The 22918-nt window shown below is 40.2% G+C and overlaps 1 protein-coding gene across 3 annotated transcripts in view; it reads right to left on the bottom strand.

Annotated features, from left to right (window-relative positions):
• Positions 1–22918, bottom strand: part of COL28A1 (collagen type XXVIII alpha 1 chain) — a 116586-nt gene that overhangs the window by 16223 nt on the left and 77445 nt on the right. For all 3 annotated transcript variants that reach the window (XM_048838222.2, XM_048838219.2, XM_048838220.2), the window contains exons 24-30: positions 17385–17453; positions 16242–16310; positions 6425–6493; positions 4677–4745; positions 697–765; positions 245–325; positions 118–153 (exon numbers count right to left, since the gene is read on the bottom strand). In XM_048838222.2, coding sequence (XP_048694179.2) covers positions 118–153; positions 245–325; positions 697–765; positions 4677–4745; positions 6425–6493; positions 16242–16310; positions 17385–17453 — 462 coding nt within the window. The remainder of the gene's footprint in view (positions 1–117; positions 154–244; positions 326–696; positions 766–4676; positions 4746–6424; positions 6494–16241; positions 16311–17384; positions 17454–22918) is intronic.

The following is a 22918-nucleotide window of genomic DNA, read 5'->3' as shown; positions in this document are numbered from 1 at the left end:
AACTTAGTCAAACTCTGAAGCAGCAGGATCAGAATTTCTTCAAATTAACAAAACATGCACAGTTTTTGCAAAGGGTAAACTCTTGACTGTCATGAATCAATAAATGTACATACTTACAGTAAGACCAGGTTCACCTTTTCTTCCCACAAACCCCTAAGAATTTGTAGAATGAGATCAATTAATAAATGCTAGTTTGTCTCATTTCCATTCTGTAAAATTAAATAACGTAAAAAAGGCATTTTACCATTGGTCCCGCAGGTCCTGGTTCTCCAATATCTCCTTTGTCACCTTTCTTTCCTGGATCACCTTTCTCCCCATAATCTCCCTAATAGAATACAGAGGGGTAAAAGTAGTGAAGTGCTAGAGAAACACAATTGGAACTGTGCTTCCCCAGTTTTTGTGTTCTTTGTATTAGCACATGTCCTCCATACCAACCCATGGAAGAACTCTATCTGTGCATTTGAGATTACTGGTCAATGGGCAGTTTGTACATGAACCACTACAGTAATTACTGCGGTGACTGTATGTCAACCTAACATAGTTTTATAGTGTAGACGTGCACAAAGTGTTTGCAGGATCAGGCCCTTAGACTTCAAGCTCTCTTTAAGGTAGTGTTGATCTTTTGTTTATCTGCATAGAACCAGGCGCATCTAATAAGAAAAAAAATCCTTTATTAACGCATAGGCTAGAATTTACCTTTGAGCCAGGGAGGCCATATCCCTCTGAACCCCTAGGTCCTGGTAAACCTGGAAGTCCTTGTTCTCCCTGAATACAATATGGAGAGTATATTCAACTAAAAGTGATACTAAGTTATGGAAAAGATACATTCATGTAGTAACATTCTATGTCATAGAGAAAGTCGAAGTCTTTGCATTATATGATGTCACTAACAATTCAAAGGTGCTGTTTTAAGTACCAGTGATAACTAATGGGTTTGGATTTGGCGATTCAGTCCGTACACTAAGGATCCCACAATACTTTTTTGTAAAACAGGGGTTGGTGTACGGTGCACCAGTTGCTCTGCTGTATGTATATAATTTTGTAAAATGCTTTGTGATGGTAGCACTGTATTCAGTATAACTGCCACCATGGAAACTGGACATTAAAAACAGTAATTTTTAGCTACATGTGGATTTCCTGAATGTACAGAAAATCCATTACAGTGATAGAGGTTCACAAACCTTTCTGTTCCTTTTAATACAGGAATGTTAGTATTTTTTGACTGAGACATCATGCCAAATGCAGCCAACAACCCCACAGCTCAGCTAAGCAGCCTTAAGCAGTTGCAAATGTTACATAACAGGAATGTGCATTCCCAAAGCCCAAAGGAATGATAAACAGATGTCTCTGTAGTGCAGCCCCACAGAAAGGAAGTAATTTGTCTACCTTAAACCACTTCTTGCACAGCCACTGGGAGTGCTACTATAGCGTACAATACCTTTAAGGCCTAATGAAGATTCAGGTCTGTTAGGGTATATCTACGCTGCAATCCGAAGTGTTACACTGGCATGGTTAAAATTAGCAGTGTGGCCACAGCAGCATGTGTTTCAGAGCAGGCTGCAGAAGCACATTGGATAAACCACACCCCTGAGTGATGTAAGTTATACCAACCTAAGCACTGGGGTAGATAGGGCTACGTTAAAGCTCTCCCACCAACGTAGCTACTGCCTCTCACGGAGATGGAGTAATTAAGTGGATGGGAGAGCTCTCTCCCACTGGCTTAGCGCGTCTGGTGAAGAGGCTGTACTGTTTGCAGTACTGCTTCTAGTGTAGGCTAGCCCTCAAGTCATACAAAGTGTTCTCTACCACCTTTCCCCAGTCTCTGGGTTGTAGCAGTCATTTTTTTTTAAAGTGACGGGGGAAAATAAGTGCTGGGACAGCCTGAGACCATTCTAGGCTGTGATTCCCAGGTGAGATATGGCATTGCACTAGCATAAATCTGGAGTAATGCTGTGGAGAAGCAGTGACCCCTGAGGTGTAATCTTAACCCCAGTGAAGTCAATGAGAGTTCTCCCATTGACTTCAATGGGACCAGGATTCCATACCAGGTCTCCGTTCCTGTTCTTTTGTAGATCAAACATTTTTTTTTTGCGGGGGGGGGGGGGGGGGGGGAGGGTTGGAGGGGAGGTAATCTGATCAGGTCTTTAGAGTAAATAGAAATATGATATTTTACATTTTTGTCATGTTTGTAATAAAAAGAAAGCAAAAGGAATATTGATGCAATGTGGCCCAGTCAATGGCCATTCTTTATCAGTGTTAATTACTGTAGACAGCAGTCACAGCTCTTTAGTTTTACTGACTGCAAGCTAAAACATTAGATTGGTTTAGAATGACACTAAAATGTGGATGGAACATGTTATGAAATGAAAATCACATATATACGTCTGACATTTTCCCATGAGAACATAAGCACAAGGCTTGAAGCAGATGCAGGAAAGTTATTTATGTTTCACTTTACCCCATTTCAGAGTTTTGTTTGTGTGTGCTCCTGCTAAAGTATTACTGGTTTGAAAATGGAAACATCTGAGGCAAGACTCTGTTTCCATAAGACTCTCTTTCTGTAGCCTCAGACAAGGGAAGCGAAAGACAGCAGAGAAGGAAATAAGGACCTATGAAAATTATTAAAATGATAGTAGAGGGATTTACTTGCAGCGTGAGTGTGTTAAACAGAAGGATCAATTAAGAGAGGACATAAATGGCACCCGAAGTTACATGTTGGTAAAATGGAATAAGTGATATAATGTACATAGTGATTTAATGTACATAGTAAAAGGACAGAAGGGTGAGTTTGTGGCATGACTAATGACAAGAGAATGACAGGTGTAAGATAAAGCTGACTATGTGAAATGCAGCTATTTCAATTCATATGCTGAAGCCGTCTGCATCACTCAAGCCCAATGAAAAGAGGGGTACTGTGACAGGGTGCTGGCTAGGAAATTCTGAGCCGGCCCTCAGTGGATCATGGTCATCACATTAAAAGCCCTCGGTAGTGAAACTATTACTGCACATCTCAAAAATACTGCATGTTTTGAATTTATCTCACAATGGGATAGAGGCAACATTTAAAGTTTTGTACATATATGACTACTCCTCTAGAGCAGGGGTTGCCAACCTGTGGCTCCGGAGCCACATGCAGCTCTTCAGAAGTTAATATGCAGCTCCTTGTATAGGCACTGATTCTGGGGCTGGAGCTACAGGTGCCAACTGTGCAGGGGGGTGCTCACTGCTCAACCCCTGGCTCTGCCACAGGCCCTATCCCAACTCCACCCCTTCCCGCCATGCCCTCGCTTCTCCCCCTCCCCCCGCCCCCGAGCTTCCTGCATGCCACAAAACAACAATCGGGAGGTGCAGGGACGGAGGGAGGGCTGATCTGGTAAGCAGGAGGTGCTGGGGGCGGGGGAGCTGATGGGGGGCTGCTGATGTATTACTGTGGCTCTTTGGCAAGGTACATGGGTAAATTCTGGCTCCTTCTCAGGCTCAGGTTGACCACTCCTGCTCTAGAGAATTTTTTGGCTACCTTTTAGCTATCAAAGGAGGGGACAGATTCTTCCTCCTATAACTGAAAAAATGAGGATTTGCATAAATACTGTATATTCTGCAGATTATTTTTCCTGCATTTTAGATACATTTCAACCATTGAAACATTTCCACTTAGTTTGGCTTTCCCTCCTTGCTACAGTGTTAAACCCACTGTAACAACAAGGTTTAGTCAAATACATTCCCCATACTACATTCTGGAACCACTTACACTGCAAGGACTGATAGCATTGCCAACGGGGTACAGAAGGCACATTTCTCAACACAGCTATGCCAGTGCACCTCATCACTAGGGGCTTAATCCTGCAAGATGCTGAACATGCTATTCTTGAAACAGCAAAGCATTTAAGTAGACACGTAAGCGTGTATGTATTCCCATTGATTTAGAAGATAAGGTTGGCACTTGGGGTGCTCTCCATTAAGGCCCTGGACATTAAGAACTCGCTTCTCTACCTTTGTTCATAACAGCCAGTTTGTTAACCCTCAGAGTGCACGACAAGGTTCACTTTGTTCCCTCACTCATAAGTGATGGCTGGGGCTTGATACTGGGGCTGGAGAGAGGGATTGTGCAGGAGGCTGGTTAACTTCTGTTATATTTATGTTGCCTCTGTGTTATTTGATTTAATCTGGGGGTAAATGACAGATCTGTCAGTGTATTTTTAAAATATGGTAAAGAGTGCTCAGAGCAATGAATGGACACCCAGACCTGCCGACAGAAATTTTGGGCCCCAGGGCCAGGGCTGTCCCTGGTCGGGGGGCCCCAGAGTGGGCCTGTGGACACCCTCTTATTATAGACTAGTAAAAATCCAAATAATAACCAGCATCTTGTAGAACTGAGACTTACTTTTCATGGTTAAAAAGTATCAATCAGACAGCAGACGTAATTCAGATTAATTTAGGTGACCGATCACACACCACAAATAACAAAAGGTGAATAGTTGAAGTAAATAATTCATAAACAACCCATCAGTTTAGAGGTTAAATTCACAACTAATATTCACTGAGATTAATTCAACTGGCTACATTAAAACTGCCCTCTACACTGAATTTACGCACAACAAAAAAACCCCAAAGAATCTCTGCAAAAGACTATTTTAAATAGAGAACTCTTGGCTATACATCATGTTAAACTTGGTTACCTTGCTTCCTTGTATGCTATCCCCTTGAGGGCCAGGTGGACCTGGCAAACCCTTCTGTCCCACGGCTCCCTGTTAAGAATTGTGCAGCAAAGAGAGAAGAATTAGTTTGAGGACTCTCAGTTACTGACATTACTCTTAATCAACACACTTTTACCACAAGCAAAGATAAGAGTAGAAGCATTTTAAAACTGTAAGGGCTTGCTACACTAGCATGCTAAATTGGCACTGCTGCAATCGATGCAGCGGCATTGATTTAGCACGTTTCGTGCACATTAACCTGTTGTGTGCCACATCTCCAGGTATGCCAAAAGTCACTATTGTGACACATCGGGTGGGGCCTGGGCATGCTGATTCAGAGTCACATTCTGCCTGGTCCTTACACAGTGGGAGAGAAAGATGTAAGGTCCAGGAAGAACTGCAGCCCTTGTGCTTTAGGAAATACCGGGGCTGTTCTCTCCCTACTTCCCTGGGGTCTCTCAATACCTCAAGGATGATGCAAGGCTATAACTCTGTAAGCTGCATCCCACAAAGGTGTGTAGGAGCAGACATACAGCCTCTGAGCTCCTGGAAGTTCTGGAGGCCCCTGTGGCTCTGAACTACCCCTTACAATGGGCTCTAGACCGTGGGCATCACGTGCTGTGTTTTTTATGTTAGCTAACAATTTGATGTGTTAAGAGTAAAATCTTGTAGCTTTGAAATTAAAGCTATTAATTGAACACAGATAAGAAACGGGGTGATTAAGAAAGACCGCAGCACTAAATTGTCTTAATCCATCTTACTATTTTGTTGTTTCTCCCATGCAGTAAATGGTATATCGCCAATGTTGTGTGAAGGGCCAGTGTTCTGCGGATACTATTTAGAAGTGCTGCATAACTCAGATGTCTTAAGAATCTTCACATGCAGCTGTTTAGCTCATGAATCTTCCAGCTGTTAACGGCCACTGAAAAGTAGTTGCTGTGGTTTGTGGCAAGAGTTGTACACAGATTTATTTTTGAGTTTGTATAAAGTATAACATGTCGGTGAAAAGACTATTTTGAGAACTGGGTAGAACATGCTTCAATCAGGGCCACAAAATTCTTAAGATAAAATGATTTTCCTCTCTCCATTTAAAACAATTTTTTTCATTCTGTTACTCCCTATTAAGTTTAGTGTAAGTAGTATATTTTCTGACACTAGTTTTTGCTGGCAATTTTTGTTCTCAATCCATATATTACTATTTTTAAATATAGTTTGCCATGTTGTTGTAGCCATGTTGGTCCCAGGATATTAGAGAGAGAAAGTAGGAGAGGTAATATCTTTTATTCATTAATGTGGTGACTTGGGTTTAGATTTAATTGGGCAAGAATTGCAGGTATATATATATATATACTTTAAAAAAAAACACCTCAAAGGAAACTCCTAAAAAGAAACAGCACTGAAATAAATAGAAGCAAACACAGTCTGAGTTACTAAATTTAATTAGGAGCTTTATTGGTTTGATTATCTATACAATTTTAGGGACAATCTCACAAACACTTGCATATGTGCTTAACTTTAATCATATGAGTAGTCCCATTGAACTCAATGGGATTCATCACAAGCATAAGTAAGTACAGGATCCGGGCCTTTATCTTTTGGGCAGGATTGTGATCTCAGTCATACCAGTGCAAGTCCAGTAGTCAACGAAGTTACACTAGTGTAGATGAGATCAGTGTCAGGTTTCAGGCATTCATAAAGATCACAAATCTACAAAATGGACTCTGACAAACCTTTGGACCAGATATTCCTATTCCCCTAGGCCCAGAAGGTCCTGGCAGTCCTCTTGCTCCAAGCTCTCCCTGAAAGAGACACATAAATCAGTTATCATCTAGTAACTTAACTTATGAACTGATATACTTGAGGTAGTGACCATTCTTTCATTTAGAATTTTATTATTGTATTGTATTTATTATACATTCCTGATAAAATCCAGGATGAGACAGTCAATCACGCTTATATGATATCTTAAAACATACATAAATCTAAGTGTATGCTTAACAATTCTATTTAAAATAAAAAACCAAAATGGGAATAATTGTACATAAAAATTACGAGGGATTTGAGTCAGAAGCTATATATGCCAAAACACAGATCATGTGACAGCAGTTCAATATCTTAACTAAAATTTCTTGGTCTCAGTTCAGTTCCTAACTGACAAAGGGCCACACCACCAAAACCACCATTACACCTGGTACTTATCTACTGCTTTGTCTGTCACTTTTTACCTCCTACTGGGGAACTCTGCAGGACAGACTTGAATCACACTGGTGGGTTGCTGTAGACATTTATACTGTTATACTGTCTGTGATGTACCTATTCTGAAATTAAAGGACTTCGGTGTCAGGGCTGCCAAATCAACACCTTTTGTGAGAAATAAATTCATTTATCAGCAGTTTTCATTCAGATAGAAGATTGAACCATCCATTTATTTTAACAGTATTGCTGAACATGTTAAAGGTGAATTATGCATACCCTCTTTTCTTTTGGCAAGGAGTCCTTTTACTGGTGGATATCGTATATGTTCTTCATTGGTCTGTTTCTTAATCGCAAAGATGCATTTGTTCTGAGAGCAAGGATATTGCTTTGTAATTCTTAATAGCTTCACAGAAGAGAAGGAAAGGTAGGAGTTTGCAAGTTTTTGTTTAGCATTTAGGAATTCTGAGTGTTATTTTAGCTGTCTTTTCAGCATGAGACATCATTGTAAAAATGACAAAATAGCTATAAGATGAGCAGATCATCACTGAAAAATGCATGCTGGTTTGAAAAAAGAATAGGTTTTGTTCATATGGAGTGCACATATGGAGTGAATAACTGAAGCAGAAAATTATGAACCAAGTTTAGTAAGAAACTTTCTTTTAGAACGTATAACCTGAATGCACTTATTTGTTTTTGCATACACAAGCAAGCGAACAAAAGACAGTGTGTTGCTAAGCTACTAATCATTCTACGTATTAACATCAGAGACCGGAAAAGCTAGTGTATTTTTAGGGCAACTAAGAACCTGTGATAGCCCTATGGCTTTCACAGGCAAAATTCAGTTAATAGGGTACCAGTTGGAACATTTCAGTTGACATGTACTTGCTTAAAAAAAAATGTTGACATGGCCTGTAGAGGGAGCACCTGAATTAGAATAACCAGAAGACAATGTTACACTGATTCACAGTGGAGGCTTGCAAATCCACATATTGTCATCAGCAGAAGGGTGGAAGGGTGTGTGACATCAAGTTGGCTAAAACAGGAGGAAAACAAATTTATAGTGTTTTCATTCTCTAGCTTTATTTTGTCTCCTTGGTGATTTTCCATAATTAAACTCCTCTCTTCAAAATTCAACAACTGGTTCTATTTGAAATACCCCAGATCCAGTCTTTAGTAGGAAACTACTTCATTATGGATTGTCTTTCTATAGCCATGATACTCCATCTCCTGTTTCCTGGTAGTGTTTTGTGTACCCTTAACAAGTGCCAGAGATACATATGTGTGCTTGTAAATGTTAAAATGGGCCTGAACCAAAAGCCCAGATCTGAAGGACTTTGGGATGTTTGAAATCTCAGTGCAAGTGATGTGATGGTCTTATTGGCCTGAATTTGAGTTCAAATTCATCACATCACCCGTGAGTGGCATAACTAAAAGTGAGCTATGCATGTGTTCCCAAATAGGTACCATACACTATTACAGGATAAAAAGAAAAGGAGTACTTGTGGCACCTTAGAGACTAACAAATTTATTTGAGCATAACCTTTCATGAGCTGCAGCTGTAGCTCACGAAAGCTTATGCTCAAATAAATTTGTTGGTCTCTAAGGTGCCACAAGTCCTCCTTTTCTTTTTGCGAATACAGACTAACACGGCTGCTACTCTGAAACCTGTTATTATAGGATAAACTATCTGCACGCACACTCCTCTCTCCCCACCCCTCTTTGTTCTACCCCCAAGCCTGTAGACCACAAAAATCCCTTAGCTGGCTGCAAGAAAACTTTTCTAGTGCAGGCCACAGGCTGCCATGTGGAAGGCCCCACCCAAATCTTGGCAGAGGTGCCCCATCTGGGAGGAAAGAGGGCGGTGACGGGGAGTCCTTTTAATGTACAGTGCTATGGGGGATTCTGGGCTACTGTGAGCTGCAGAACATATGTAACTCCTGGAAGCAATTGGGTGGGTAGGGGATATATGCCATAACTTTGAGCACACCACAATCCCTCGTGCATTTTTTAACATGAATATGATTAGCTCTACAATGAACACTACCAATTTTCCACTGAAAAACTTTAAAGTCTCATTGCGGAGGGTGGGGAGGGTAAGGATGGGCTTTAAATGATACAAAGAAGGAAATGTACAGGTAAAGATGACCCAACATATAAACAGATACAATGACCACAATCCCTCCAGAGCAGTGGTTCCCAAACTTGTTCTGCCACTTGTGGAGGGAAAGCCCCTGCTGGGCTGTGCTGGTTTGTTTACCTGCTGTGTCTGCAGGTTCGGCCGATTACGGCTCCCAGTGTCCGCAGTTCGCTGCTCCAGGCTCAATGGGAGCTGCTGGAAGCGGCGCAGGCCAAGGGACGTACTGACCGCCACTTCCATCAGCTCCCATTGGCCTGGGGCAATGAACCGCGGCCACTGGGAGCTGCGACTGGCCAAACCTGCGGACACAGCAGGTAAACAAACCGGTCCAGCCTGGCAGGGGCTTTCCCTGCACAAGCAGCGGAACAAGTTTGGGAACCACTGCTCCAGAGAAAAAGCATCATAAGTGAATGTGATATGCAACAATATAGTTTACATTTGCAACTGAACATATGGTAAAAAATCAGTTCTATATCCCCTACGATTTCTTAATGCACAGCATACCCTCCAGGTGGTGTCAGACGATCCTGTTGGTGTTCTCTTGCTTTTCTGCATTTTTCTGACAGAACCTCAATTTTCTTTAAGGGCCTGATCCAAGTTGAAGTCAGTGGAAAGACTCACTCACTGGTTTTCACATTTAGAATTTGGAACAGCTTTAGTTCTCTGTTCACTATTAGATATGTCTTTAATTCATTTTTTCAACTCCGAACAAATGATTATTTGACAAACAAGCTGATTAAGTTTTCAATGCATCTATCCCCCTCCGGTAACTCTGAGGTGTCGGGGAGTAAGCTGCATCCCACAAAGGGGTGTAGGAGCAGACATACAGCCTCTGAGCTCCTGGAAGTTCTGGAGGACCTTGTGGTTCTGAACTACCCCTTACTATGGGTAGGGCCGTAGTTTGCCCACCCCTGCTGTAATACAATGATGTGTATAAATTTCTCCCCCACCCCTTTTAAAAATAAACATCTTTCCTAGAACCAGTTTGAGTTGTAAAGCCATTCCTTACTTTTGATAAGTGGAGTGCATTTGTTTTCTATGTGAGCAGCAGGTAAGATTCTCTGGGTTGTGTAAAAGATTGTAAGATATGTAATATGTTGTAAAACATCACTTAACAACTTTACCTGTGTTTGTTTGTTTTAAAACAAAGTTCCGGTTGAGGAAGGAGGTTGTGTGGATTAAATAGTATTGTCATGAAAATGAAATAAGCAGAGAGTGCACAGGAGGGGAAACATTCTGTCTCCCCTTTTCTGGATTTATTTCTGAGACACAGGGGCCAAGTTCTGGATGATATTCTTCCTGCAACTGCTTCTGGCTTCATCATTCATACACTAGGGACTGTACTGGTGGTTTTGGCATTTCCGCTGTTATTTAGCGAGAGCGGTGGTTTGCCATTTTCTAATGTTGTGTTTTCTAAGATATGAATTTCTTTAACCATTCCTTCAGTTGGCAGTAGTGCATTTAAATCCATTTGTGATTAAGTACCAGCTTCCCATGCTCTTGCTGTCAATGCTATAGAAAATTTGGTGCTGTCTATGCTGAATGCATTCCATATGTTTCAACTTTGTTTTCATATGAATCAGGCCTCTGTTATACAAAATTTCTATTCTGTAGTGTGCACATATGTGAACCATCTTTAAAAGCAGGGAGAACAGAGCTGCAATTCAGATGTATGGAACATTCTTATATAATGGTACTCAGTGGAATTTCAGATTGACTAGCATGTAAATTTATGACTGAGTCTCTTTTGTTAAGCAAGTGTGCTTTTTTTAATTGTAGAGATTCGTGTACTGTTTGTACTCATTTTTTTGTGGGGGGATGGAGTGGGAGGTCCATCATGCCAAAGTTTTATTTCAAATCTGACTGTTTATAAAAATTGTTACCAAGTCTCCAGTTTCTGGGCTCATTTGGGGGAATTCTGGCATTTCAGATAGCTTTAGGTAGGTTATAGAGTGGGAAAAGACAAGAATTCCTACACCTGTATACATACAGAGGAGAGAAAAAAGATCAGATCCTTTTTTCTTCCTTTTTTTTTTTGACTATCTGCTCTCCAGTCAAGTTTATTATAGATGCACTGCACCAAAGTTGCAGATGTATTCTCAGAATATTACCCCTTTGTGGTACAATGGTCCCACATTGCAACACATACAGCCATTCTCTTTGCCGAGAGTCAACATTTGATTAGGAAACAAACCTTAGTTTAATTAAATATTTAATTCTGATTGGCTTAAGGTATACATCCATCTAGTTGGATCATAAAACAGAAGCAATTTTTTAAAAAATTAACGTAAACAAGTTACATTTTTAGTAAAATATCCTTAACTCTAAATTTTTAATCCAGGCCATATAGATAAACGTATTTTTGAATTTCTAGTTCGGACATATAGTATCATGCTGTTGTAACCCACACACCTCCTGAGTGTGGCGTTCTGTCCCCTCTAGTGGAACTGAGACCACTTAGAGATTAATGAGTCTGCTCTAGAGCCTTACTAAGAGCCAGTTGGCTTTTAGCTCATGCAGTAGAGCCTCATGCACTGAGCTCCAGAGGCCCTAGATTCCATCCCTCCCACCGACAACCGGGGTCTGTCGGTGTTACACTGTGATATGTTAAGGACCGATAATACTCTTGTGGAACTTGGTGAAAGTTTTGCTACTGACTTTGATGTGACCATGATTTGGCCCTAAATTAATTGCTTGAAATGCAAAGAGAGCTACTCCTTTAAGGTTCTTTGCTATACAGCTTGCTTGGACCAAGGCTCCTACATTCTGTATCCCATTCCTACTCAATTCCATTATAAATTTTGGCCACAATCAGATAGCATAGGTGGACCCTTGAACTTCATAAGCAGCCTTTGTGACTTCAGTGGAAGCCTGCCTGAAGAGATCTTATCTCAGATTCCAAGCTTTTATCTGTAACCCTCTACACAGTATGGCTCTGATTGTATTGTATGAGATCCAGGTCTTTTAATAATTTGAAAAGACAGCCTTTATTGCAACTCAGTTTTATCAGTGTAATTCTCAGAACCAAACTATACAATTCTAATGTTTCATATAAAAACATGGAATAAGTCTACAAAAATGTGGAAGGTGTATCTAATTTACATGATGATTCTAATCCCACCTGAAGTTTCCAATAAATGTTTGAGGAATGTTGCTGATTTACTTGCCTTCGCCAAATTCTTTTGTCACCTAATTCACACAGGCCCATATGTATTTAACAGCATTCTATGGAGATTTCCAATTAATTAACACTTGATTTGTTAAAATATGGATTATATCTTAATACTTAGTTTTGACAGGTTTAAAGTCACACTTAAATTTAGCACAGAACATTTTCCATTCATCACACATTTTGATAAAGTGACATGACCTGGCATAAGTGACTATGTGCAAAAAATAGATATGCCCTTCAGTGAACATTGCAGAATCTCTATGCATTAGGTGGAAATCTATGAATTAGTTCTAATTTCTGAACTGTTCTAGGCCCCAATCCTGCAACCATTTACACATGTGTGATGCCAGCAGGTGCAAGCTCAGGCCAAAGACCAAGGCCAATTCATTTCTGTGTTAGTACAGATCAATGTGATTGTTAATTGTGTAAGAATATATTTGGTGTTTAAACGTCATGACAACTAATTACGTTACATGCATTGTTTTCACTTATCTGTATCTTGTTATAATATAATGGCAAACATTTACATTATATAGACCTGGTAACTAAATAACCCATCAAACAAGAAAGAAGCCTTGTGTAATGCAAATAAAGAACTTTAACAGGAAAGTACTAATTCATGCAGGCAAGTGGTCACTGCCTGTGGTGATCAGAGATCAAAGACTCTAAGCGTGCTCTTCTCTCTCCACCAATCAAAGAAAGAACCCACATGGGTGGTGATCCTGTCTGCTTGTTTTCTGTGAGAAGAAGTTCTAAGTGTGGATTCAGAGAAAGATCCTGCATCTCTGGGCTGTTTGGGTTCTAACAGGGCAGAATAACTGAACAAGAAGACTGAGATCCCCAGAGTTATTCTGGGTAACCCTGAGAGACTTTTGGGAAACTGGCAAATTACTTCATCTCTGCTACTGTTTGGAATTATGTACAGGCGCATCACAGTCTACATATTTTTACCTGCTTTAACCTCTCAATAGCTTTCATGTCTTTTTCTTAGCTAGTAAACCTATAGTTAGTTTACTATAGTATTGTCCACCAGTGTTATCTTTGTAAGATCTACAGTGCAATTCAACTCGGGTGAGTGACTGGTCTCTTGGGACTGGTAGTAACCAGGAATATTTGATTTTTTTTTTTTTGTATAAGTGACTATTTATCATTAAATGCGGTTTGTTTGGGTGGCAAGACAGACTGGGGAGTCTAAGAGGACTGTATGTGACTCCTTAGTGTAGTTATAGTAATAGTAATCTTATAGTAATCCAGGAGTTCACATTTGGTACTGGCTTGGTGGTATCTAATTATAGAACATACCACCAACTTGGGGAGTCTTCCCTAATTTTGGCAGTCTGGCCAGAGGCAGGCACCCATGGTCATGATCCACTCCAGCATAACAGCGTGTGCTTAACTTTCCTCATGTGAATAGTCCTAGTGGCTTTAATGGGACTCCTCACAAGAGGAAAGTTGCTTGCAGGCCTGATTTGATGCAGTGTAAGTCAAATGATTACAAGACTCTTCACTGTACATAAATGGAATAAATAATGCATGGCTGACATAACAGTATCTTTTATTAGCTGTTCCAGTATGTTACTTTCTGGCATAATAAAATATTACATGACCATATCTTACTTTAACTAGTTACAATTAGCCATTGTGCTTTTGATGCATTTTACCATTGATTTAGTAAATCAGAACAATGTTCAATATCTCATTGCTGTTCAAAAGAATTAAAATAATCTCCTTAATGTCTGTGTCTGTCCAAAGAATTACATTTATCTTGCACTCACAATGGAATACAGTTTAATATCAGGTGGTTTATTTTTTAAAAAATGAGTTTACTGTTAATGAAACATGCCACGCTGACAGCATTGCAGGCTGTCATTCACAGAGAAGATATTACATACAAGCTTCCTTCATACTGCAAATGTGCTTCAGTTCTGCCTGGAATGAGAGGGGATGGTTACATCTCCTCTTCCGTCCTTGGCCATTAGGACGTGATTGCTAGTTGGAGTCAGTGCTGATTGAGTTCTTTATGAAAAAGTATCAAACTGTTTCCAGTTGATGATTTTTGGTTTCTACTGTTAGGATATAGATATTCAGGCCTGTCTGTAAAGGCCTGTACTTTAAGAATTTAGGTGTATTCTTATCACTTGGCTAGTTAGAGGTATAAAAGAAAGAATCAAAATCACTGTCTGCCAGTGTAAGGTCCTTCTCTTACTGTGACAGTCTGAGGCCCTGTTCTTAGGCTAAGGCCTTTGGCTAAGCAGCAGAGGCAGCCATAAGCTAGGAAGCGAACAGTCACATCCTCACATTCCAAACTAGTCACATTGAAATAAGGTGCTATTGGGCTGTCAGGCACTATCAGGACAGGATTGTATTCCTATCACCTCCAGAGAAAGGGAAGTGCCTAGAAAATGTAAAAGGAAACTCAGTTTGATAGCATCCTGTCTGGCAAGAACTCACTTATCAATAGCTGGGATGTGAAATCCTCACTTCTGTATTGTTTTGTCATTATAGTTCCCACTTTGCTATTGTTTGTCTGTATAATCTCTGTCTGGTTCTGTGATTGTTTCTGTCTGCTGTATAATTAATTTTGCTGGGTGTAATCTAATTATTGTGGTGGGATATAATTGGTTAGCTAATCATGTTACAATATGTTAGGATTGGTTAGTTAAATTTCAGTAGAATGATTGGTTAAGGTATAGCTAAGAATATTACTATATAAATTAGGGGCAAACAGGAAGTAAATTGGGATTCGAAAATAAGGAAAAAGGAACTTGTATTTAAGCTTGCTGGAAGTTCACCCCAATAAACATCAAATTGTTTGCACCTTCGGACTTCGGGTATTGTTGCTCTCTGTTCATGCGAGAAGGACCAGGGAAGTGGGAGAGTGAAGGAATAAGCTCTCTAACATCTACCCATCTGGGCCAGATTTTAATGGGTCACCTGCAGTTGAAAGACAATCCCCAGAATGTTGTTGTAGCCTGATAGGCTAAATATACAGTAGCCACATGTCATGAGATTCAAAGTTTTGAAAATGTAAAAGATTTGGGAAAACTCAAGATAAAAGGCTGTCCTAAAAACATGAGTTGGCTCTCTTTTCTCCTAGGCAAACCTAGAAATGAAGGGAAACCACGTGCTCCCATTTCTATGACTCCCAGGAAAGAGTAGTTAATATAGAATTAATGAGATTTTAAAAAATTTATAACACTGAAAATAAGTGGACTAGTGACATATTAGGAAAGTACTCCGAAGACTCTTAGTGGCTGAGAGGCATTGCACCTGGGGGAAACTAAAGGTGACAAATGTGATTAGAAATGTAGAGTTGAAATGCTTCCACATTGTTTTCATAATATTTGCAGTGTCACCTAAAGTATTTTAATGTTCTAGGCAATCTGATAGCTGCACCACAGAGTTGCATTGCAATTGCTACATTTTAAAACAAACCTGGAGGAAAGAGAATGAAGAGAAACTGCTTTACACTATCCCACAGGGCAGTATTTAATGACTTGTACATTTCAAATAGAAAATAGAAGGCAGGAGGGAGAAAGTTGATGGGAAGGGAGGGAAACAAAATAAATGTTGTTGTCCCCCAAAAGCACCTGGTTTCCCAAAATATGGGAGTTTCATTCCTACTCTTCAAATATTTGCATATTCCTGTCAGAAAACATAAGTACACTTATCATCAGTACAAGATATTTTGTGTATTTTCTAGAACAGGCAACACATGTGAATCTCCACAGAGACATAGTCACTAGGCAGCTCTCTGCCTGCATGAGATTCTGCAGCTCTCTCTGCATTCTAAATGCAAACTCCAGCACTCAGATGAGACATTCTGTAGATTTGTGACACAACTTTGTGGGGTTGTGGGTATATAAAACAAGGAAGACCTTTCACTCTGTCAGAGATGTTACAATCAACACCTGACAGTGAGACAAGGCATGAGAGGGGACTGCACCATTTCATCATATGTGGCATGCATCTCAGGTTAGCTGGACTCATACTTTGGAGATGTCTGCTATTTTAATTGTATGCATTACTATAGCACTGGTACCTTTTGTCCAGGATCTCCTGTGCCTTTTGGGCCTCTTGGTCCTGGAGAGCCTGGCAGTCCTGGAGGTCCCTAGCACAACACCAGAGAAATAGTGAGTAGTTTCCCAAACCATGAGAAAGAATGGAGTTTCATCCCTAGCTTTGAATTTCTACATTTTTGCTATTGGATATTTTTGTCAGAATCTTAACAGTATTTACATGTACTGAAGAGTGGTTTCCCTTAAATACCAAGAGGGACACTGAAGGAACAGACAGGTTGGTAGGAGACACAGTCAAAAAATCCAAAGAAGGACAAGGGTACGACTCTCAGTGTCAAAAGCACCTGAGAAATCCAGGAGGATGGGGTACAGGTCCTTAGATTTGGCCAAGCTGATAGGGTTGCCAACCCTCCAGGATTGGCCTGGCATCTTCAGGAATTAAAGATTAATCTTTAATTAAAGAGTATGTTATGTGATGAAATCTCCAGGAATATGTCCAACCAAAACTGGCAACCCTACAAGCCGAGTTTGTTAGAGATGTTGGTGACAGCAATTTCAGTGGCATGAGGGGGATCCAGGATGGAGGTGAAGGAGAGGAACTTGAAGGAATGGTTATAGATGGTGTGGTGACCAGGAGAAGGGAGATGGAGTGAGGTAACTGGAGATGTGGGGGGGGGGTCAAGAGTGGGTTTTTGGATATGGGAAGCTATAGCATCTTTGAACTGTGAGGGGAAAGACACCAGATGAATATGAGAGGGGAAAGGTCGGGGTTGGTGAAAGAGTGTGAGCAGGGAAGTCATGAGACAGGAGGAGGTGGGATCACTTGCTTTCTAGCAGGAATAGTGTCACTAAAAAACCCAAAACATTATGCCCAGTGGTAATTATTTGCAGGGTTATGCCTGTATTTAGGACAGGAAAGGGGCTGATTGATTGTTTATTTAAATAAACAAGGAAGTTGAGAAGTTAGAGGACTCCAAAATGTAAACAAAATGTTCCTGTTACTTCAAATGAGAGAGAAACCTAACTGGGTCTAGACACTTCAAAGCAGCAAACTCCCGTAACTAATACCCACATAACTATTGTTATACATGAAATTATTCCTGTTACTTGGGACACCAAGTACAGTATCTAATTGCCATTAAGAAATGACATAGAACAACACATACTGGTGCACCTGGATAGCCATCTCCTTTTGGTCCAGGTAGCCCACGTGCTCCAGTTAGTCCTGTGTTACCCTGAATACAAATAAAAAATCAAGCATTGTATCAGCAACTGGACTGTAAATAACACTAACACACAAGATATACTGACAAACATATATTATATGAAGAAACTATTGGGGACAATAGATCACAGTGTTGCCAACTCTTGTGATTTTATTGCAAGTCTCACAATACTTGTGTGTGGGGGTGGTGGTGGTTTGATTTTTACAACCTCTTTTGGAATTGAGAGATTCCAGGAGAACCTCGGATTTCATTTCTTTTAAAGTATGTTCCTAGACACAGTGGTTGCAGAGAAGACCTTGAAAATGTGAAGTGGGTGCACCGTAAAGTCTCAGAAACCAGGAGGCCAACAAAAAGGATTATTATTTTAAAAAAACCTCATGATTGTTTTATTAATGTAATGACTATTTGGGGCTTGAGTCATGATGTTCTAGCACTGAGAAGCACTTGACTCATGTTGTTCTGGCAATACTGAGAAGACGACATGCCAGCCTCAACTTATCTTGGATTATGTGGTATGGTCTTGATTTATTTTTTTTTTTCAGGTAAATCAGCCTTCAGGTTCAACAGTACTCCAGAACCAGACAATGTTTTGTGGGGAAGAGAAAGAAAGAGAAATTCCTGCACAATCTCCTTTGATTCAGGGGGAAAATGCACTGAATCAGGAGACTATGAGTTTTTAGCTCACATCTTCTACTGCTTATATTTCTGTGCATTTCAAAAGCCTTACTAATGAGTAATACCACAGGCTAGGAATATAATTCTCTTCCTCCTTCCTCACTGGCATTTCGCAAGTAAATTTATTGAGTTTGCACTCGATCACTTCTTGCAGAACTGAAGAAAGAACCTAAGTTTCCTTCATTCAGCCACACCTCCTTTCAGAATAAATGGCAATTCAATATACTTAGCCATCCTGGCTGTAACTACTAGACCACAAGTCCTGTTCATGGACAGAGATGGATCATGATCCTCCAACATTCTACTGCTGTCTAGCAGTTGGGCAAAGTACCTGCAATGCATAGGTGCTGGAACTAGAACCCCCGGGCTTGAAGTGATTTCCATTATATACAGAGTTTGTAGTCTGGTTCAATGGCTCTCAGCATCCCCACTATCAAAATTGTTCCAGCACTCCTGCTGCAAAGTGTGTTAATTCCCCTTGTATTGGCTGGGCCATATATAGCATAACAGTTAATCTTTAACTCAAGTGGTAGAAGTGTGTGCTGAGAATCTGAAGGTTCAAATCCTGCTGCTGAGCCTTGGCTAAGGAGGGTCCTTGCAAGAGTGAGTTTCTGTTTTTCCAATTTTCTGTCTAACCTGGCTTATTTAATTAACACATTTAGAAAAGATTCCTAGAATTTTAAAATATTGTAAACTGTCAAACATAGCATGATAAGCAACAAAGCACAGCTGTTCCCCACTCTGGTCACTTGTCATATTTCAAAAAGAAAAGGAGGACTTGTGGCACCTTAGAGACTAACCAATTTATTTGAGCATAAGCTTTCGTGAGCTACAGCTTCATCCGATGAAGTGAGCTATAGCTCAGGAAAGCTTATGCTCAGATAAGTTGGTTAGTCTCTATGGTGCCACAAGTACTCCTTTTCTTTTTGCGAATACAGGCTAACACGGCTGCTACTCTGAAACCTGTCATATTTCAGTTTCTTCTGTCACACAATGGCATGTTTTAAGGTTGAGAGGTATCATATGAAGAGTGGAAACTTTCTATAAATAAATAAAACTCTCATAAGCAATAGAAAATATTATGTAAATTGGGAAGAAGATCACTGACAGAAACAGATGAGCACTGTCGAAGATGAAATTCAAAATGAATCATGCAACACTAGATACGATTTATGGTAAAGGAGAGCCTTGCAATAGCCAAAGCTGGGGTATCACAAAGAGGTTATAGTGAAAGCTAAAGTTTGGGAAAGTTACAGCTAAAACAGAATTGATCGAGTAGGGCCATACAGGAAGGAGTTTTGTTGTACTTTACACAGTGACAGATCTGAGCTAGCCAGTGATAAAACAGAACAAGAGCTGGTAACTTGGGATAAAAGGGAGGATGGAGAAGGGAAGGATTTATCTTTAGAAGTTCCTATTTAGATTGACATCTTTAAGTGAGGTGCACTGAAGTGAATGTACTCTTAGTAATAATTCTGTACATTACTATGTCTAAAACATTGTTCTTCTTTCAGTATTTGGACTTACAGTTTGTTGACAGATACAGAAAAAAATCTACATTTCTTGGATAACTCTTTTGAAAGACCACATGTCCAGAACACCAAGGATATGCATGTATCGGCTATAAACCATCGCTGGGTTTTTAGACACTTGGTACAGTACAAAAATCACAATGTAATAGCCTGCACAAGACTGTGGAAGATACAGATCATGATTCTCAGCCACAGAAGTCTAATAATGGTTTTGAGAACAACCCTAATTTATTATTTTGGTTCAACTACTATAAAGGAATAATGATGAAAGTCCAAACTTTCATTTTTCCTCAGAAAACATGTGTACTTAGCTCTTAATACTTGTACATAATAAAGGATGCATTAATATATGTAGTCACCTATTAATTTCTTATTCTTTTTAAGAAAAAGGAAATCATGACTCATAAGTTCATTTCTCTATTTTTATTTCAAATTCCAGTGCTGTAAAGAGCTGCCAAACAGATGTTTCCATTTAACCTTAGCAGACCAGTACAAACATGTTAACATGTTCTCTTCTATAAGAGCTGGGGATTTTGCCAAACAACTGCTTGCTGCTGTTAAGAAAGCAGTTAAATTATATTCTCATGCTTCAGAGTATTCAATTTATTCTATCCCAAATCTTTCATAACAGCACCTAAACTAGAAGAGATATATGATCCAGGAGAAATTAGCCTCTATCACAGCTTCACCACCACAGTTCCATGAATCTTCTAGATTCCATAGCCATCAAGGCTAACTGCCAAGTACCACTGCTTGTATCTGTGGAGTACCTAATTAAGTATTATGCACTTCTCCTTTCTATTTTTTAGTATTAATTTGTATCATAGTGCTTAGGAGACCATGTACCAGGGATCCATTTAGTTAGATGCTGTACAAACAAAGAACCAAAAGATGGTCCCTGAGCCAAAGGGCTTACAATCTAAGTACATGACAAGAGATAATAGATGGGTATAGACAGATGGGTAGTATGAGGAAACAGTGAGACAATATTGGTCAGCGGGATAGGCAGCGGTCCACCATACCAACTGCCTAGCCATTGTCAAGTTTATTGTAGCCAGCAGAACAAAGAAGAATTTTAGAGAAGGGATGTGAAGGTGAACAATGAAGAGACTTCAGAGATGTTTACAGGGATTTCTTCCCAAGCATGAGGGGAAGTGAGGGAGAAAGCACAAAGATGCTTGTTTGAAAATTTAACAAGCAGGCGATGGATGCTGGCATCACAGGTTCATTGTGGACAGGAGTCTACCTTATTCCATTTATCCCCCAAATCAGTAATGCAGGGACAGAGTGGGCATTCATCTCCATTGCCTTGCACTCTATCTAGTCATTCATACCTGTGCAAAGTAAGTTAAAACATTACAACTGGTATGATTTGAGATTTCTGATTTACAAGTATTTTATACCAATTTTGTTTTCATTTTGCTCAGGTATAAATGATTAAACAAGGTGCAAGACAGTGGAGAATCAGACCTTATTAATTTTGAGAGGAAAATAATCTGACACCAGTAGGCATGTAGGGCCAGATGTTCAGCTGGTAGACTTATGTTGACGTAGACCTTGCAGAAAATCTGGCCCCTAGTATATTTCAGCTTCACTGCTCAGGGAGCTGATGATGTTTAGAGCCTTTATCATTGTGGACCAATTTTTCAGAAGTGGTTTCTAAGTCTGTACTCCCAGAGCTGTGTGTCCAAATTTTTGGAAATGGAATTTCAGATGCTCAAGGTTTTGCATAGCAAAAATTTAAATGTGTGTGTGTGAGCTGGGTAGGAAGATTATTAGTGGGAAAGCTGGTTGAAGGTTTCCAACTGAGCCCAAGAGCAATGTATCCTGGGACATGTAGTAAGAGGGACCCTGGGTGCTGTAGGCTGGAGACCAGTGTGTGCGTGGAAAGGGGGCAGGGTTATGAAAGTTCTCCCTTTCTGCTATAAAGGGAAGATTAGGGAAGAGACTAGATTTATTGTGCAGGTCTCAATAAGAAGGGAACATGACTTGTTGAATGTTTCTGGGCAAAAAAGCTTAGCAGGAAGCATCGGTGCTGGAACAAGGGGCATGGAGGGTGCTGCAGCACCCCCTGGCTTGAAGTGGTTTCCATTATAGACAGGGTTTACAGTTCGGTTCAATGGCTCTCAGCGCCCCCACTATAACAATTGTTCCAGCACCGCTGGCAGGAAGGTTGAAAGAGCCTGGGAAGAGACCTAGAGGAACAGTCTAAGGGCTGGTGAAAGTTCTCTGAGGAGGGGCTAGTATTTGGGGCTAGAAAACTAGAGGCTCAGGGAGAGCAGGAGCTGCCTGTAGCTCTCCAGAAAGGGTTGGAAAAGTTGAGTGGTAAGGCTGCTTGTGAGCCCATGGGTGTAGAGAGCAAGCCCCTGCACAAAAGGGAAAAGATTCTGGAATTTTGTTTGCCCCAAAAGAGAAGGAGGTTTTTGGAATTGGGCCAGAGAGCTAAGCCACCATACCATGAAAAGGAAAGCTGAGACTCTCTCCACATGTATTACCACAGAGAGAAGATAAGCCACTACTATATCTAAATACTCAATGTAAGTGCACCAATTATGCAAACCGGCTTAAGGACATAAATGCAGAGGCTTGGTTTAGGCCACTCTGGAACTGCCTGTATGTCTTTGATACTTTACAGCGAAATTGCGTATAATTTAGTCTGAAAGAAATTCATTTTGTAACATGGCTGAAAATTCAAACTAGTTAAACTTAAAGAAATGTGAGGCCTTTCATTGGGTTTGTTTCTTCCCCTCACAGTGATCTCTTTGCGGGCCTTATATTCAAGATTTTGCAGAATTCCATCTTTTCACACCTATTGAATGTGTATATATGGCTTCTAGGACAAATTGAGACTTTTTGGTCTAGTAACACTCTGATCTAAATCTCATCTTGATCTAACTCAGTCACTGCTGTTTCTGTTCTCTCCAAGTGCTATGCAGAGAATATGAATGAATATGAACTGTGCTAGATTCAACTCTCCTTAGACAAAGGTGATGTTGTTACACAGTGTGATGGTGAATGTGCCATCTATTGGAAATGTATGTCAGATATTTATCATTTGTCAGATACTTGGATTTATAGTCATGTGATGATGTTTAACTCATTACCACTCCTGCATTCTCAAATGTTTACAGTAACACATTTGACTTCAGTGCAATTATGCTCACTTACACCAGCTGGCCCATCTCAACCCCCAAATGGAGGTGACCATCTCAACCCCCCAAATGGAGGTTTCACCACAGTAAGATTTTTACACTGAAGGAATGATAT

Source organism: Caretta caretta, chromosome 2 (genome assembly GCF_965140235.1).
Source record: "Caretta caretta isolate rCarCar2 chromosome 2, rCarCar1.hap1, whole genome shotgun sequence".
NCBI classification, from domain to species: Eukaryota; Metazoa; Chordata; order Testudines; family Cheloniidae; genus Caretta; species Caretta caretta.
Note: the sequence above shows the minus strand (reverse complement) of the source record. Positions and strands in the feature narration are given on the sequence as shown.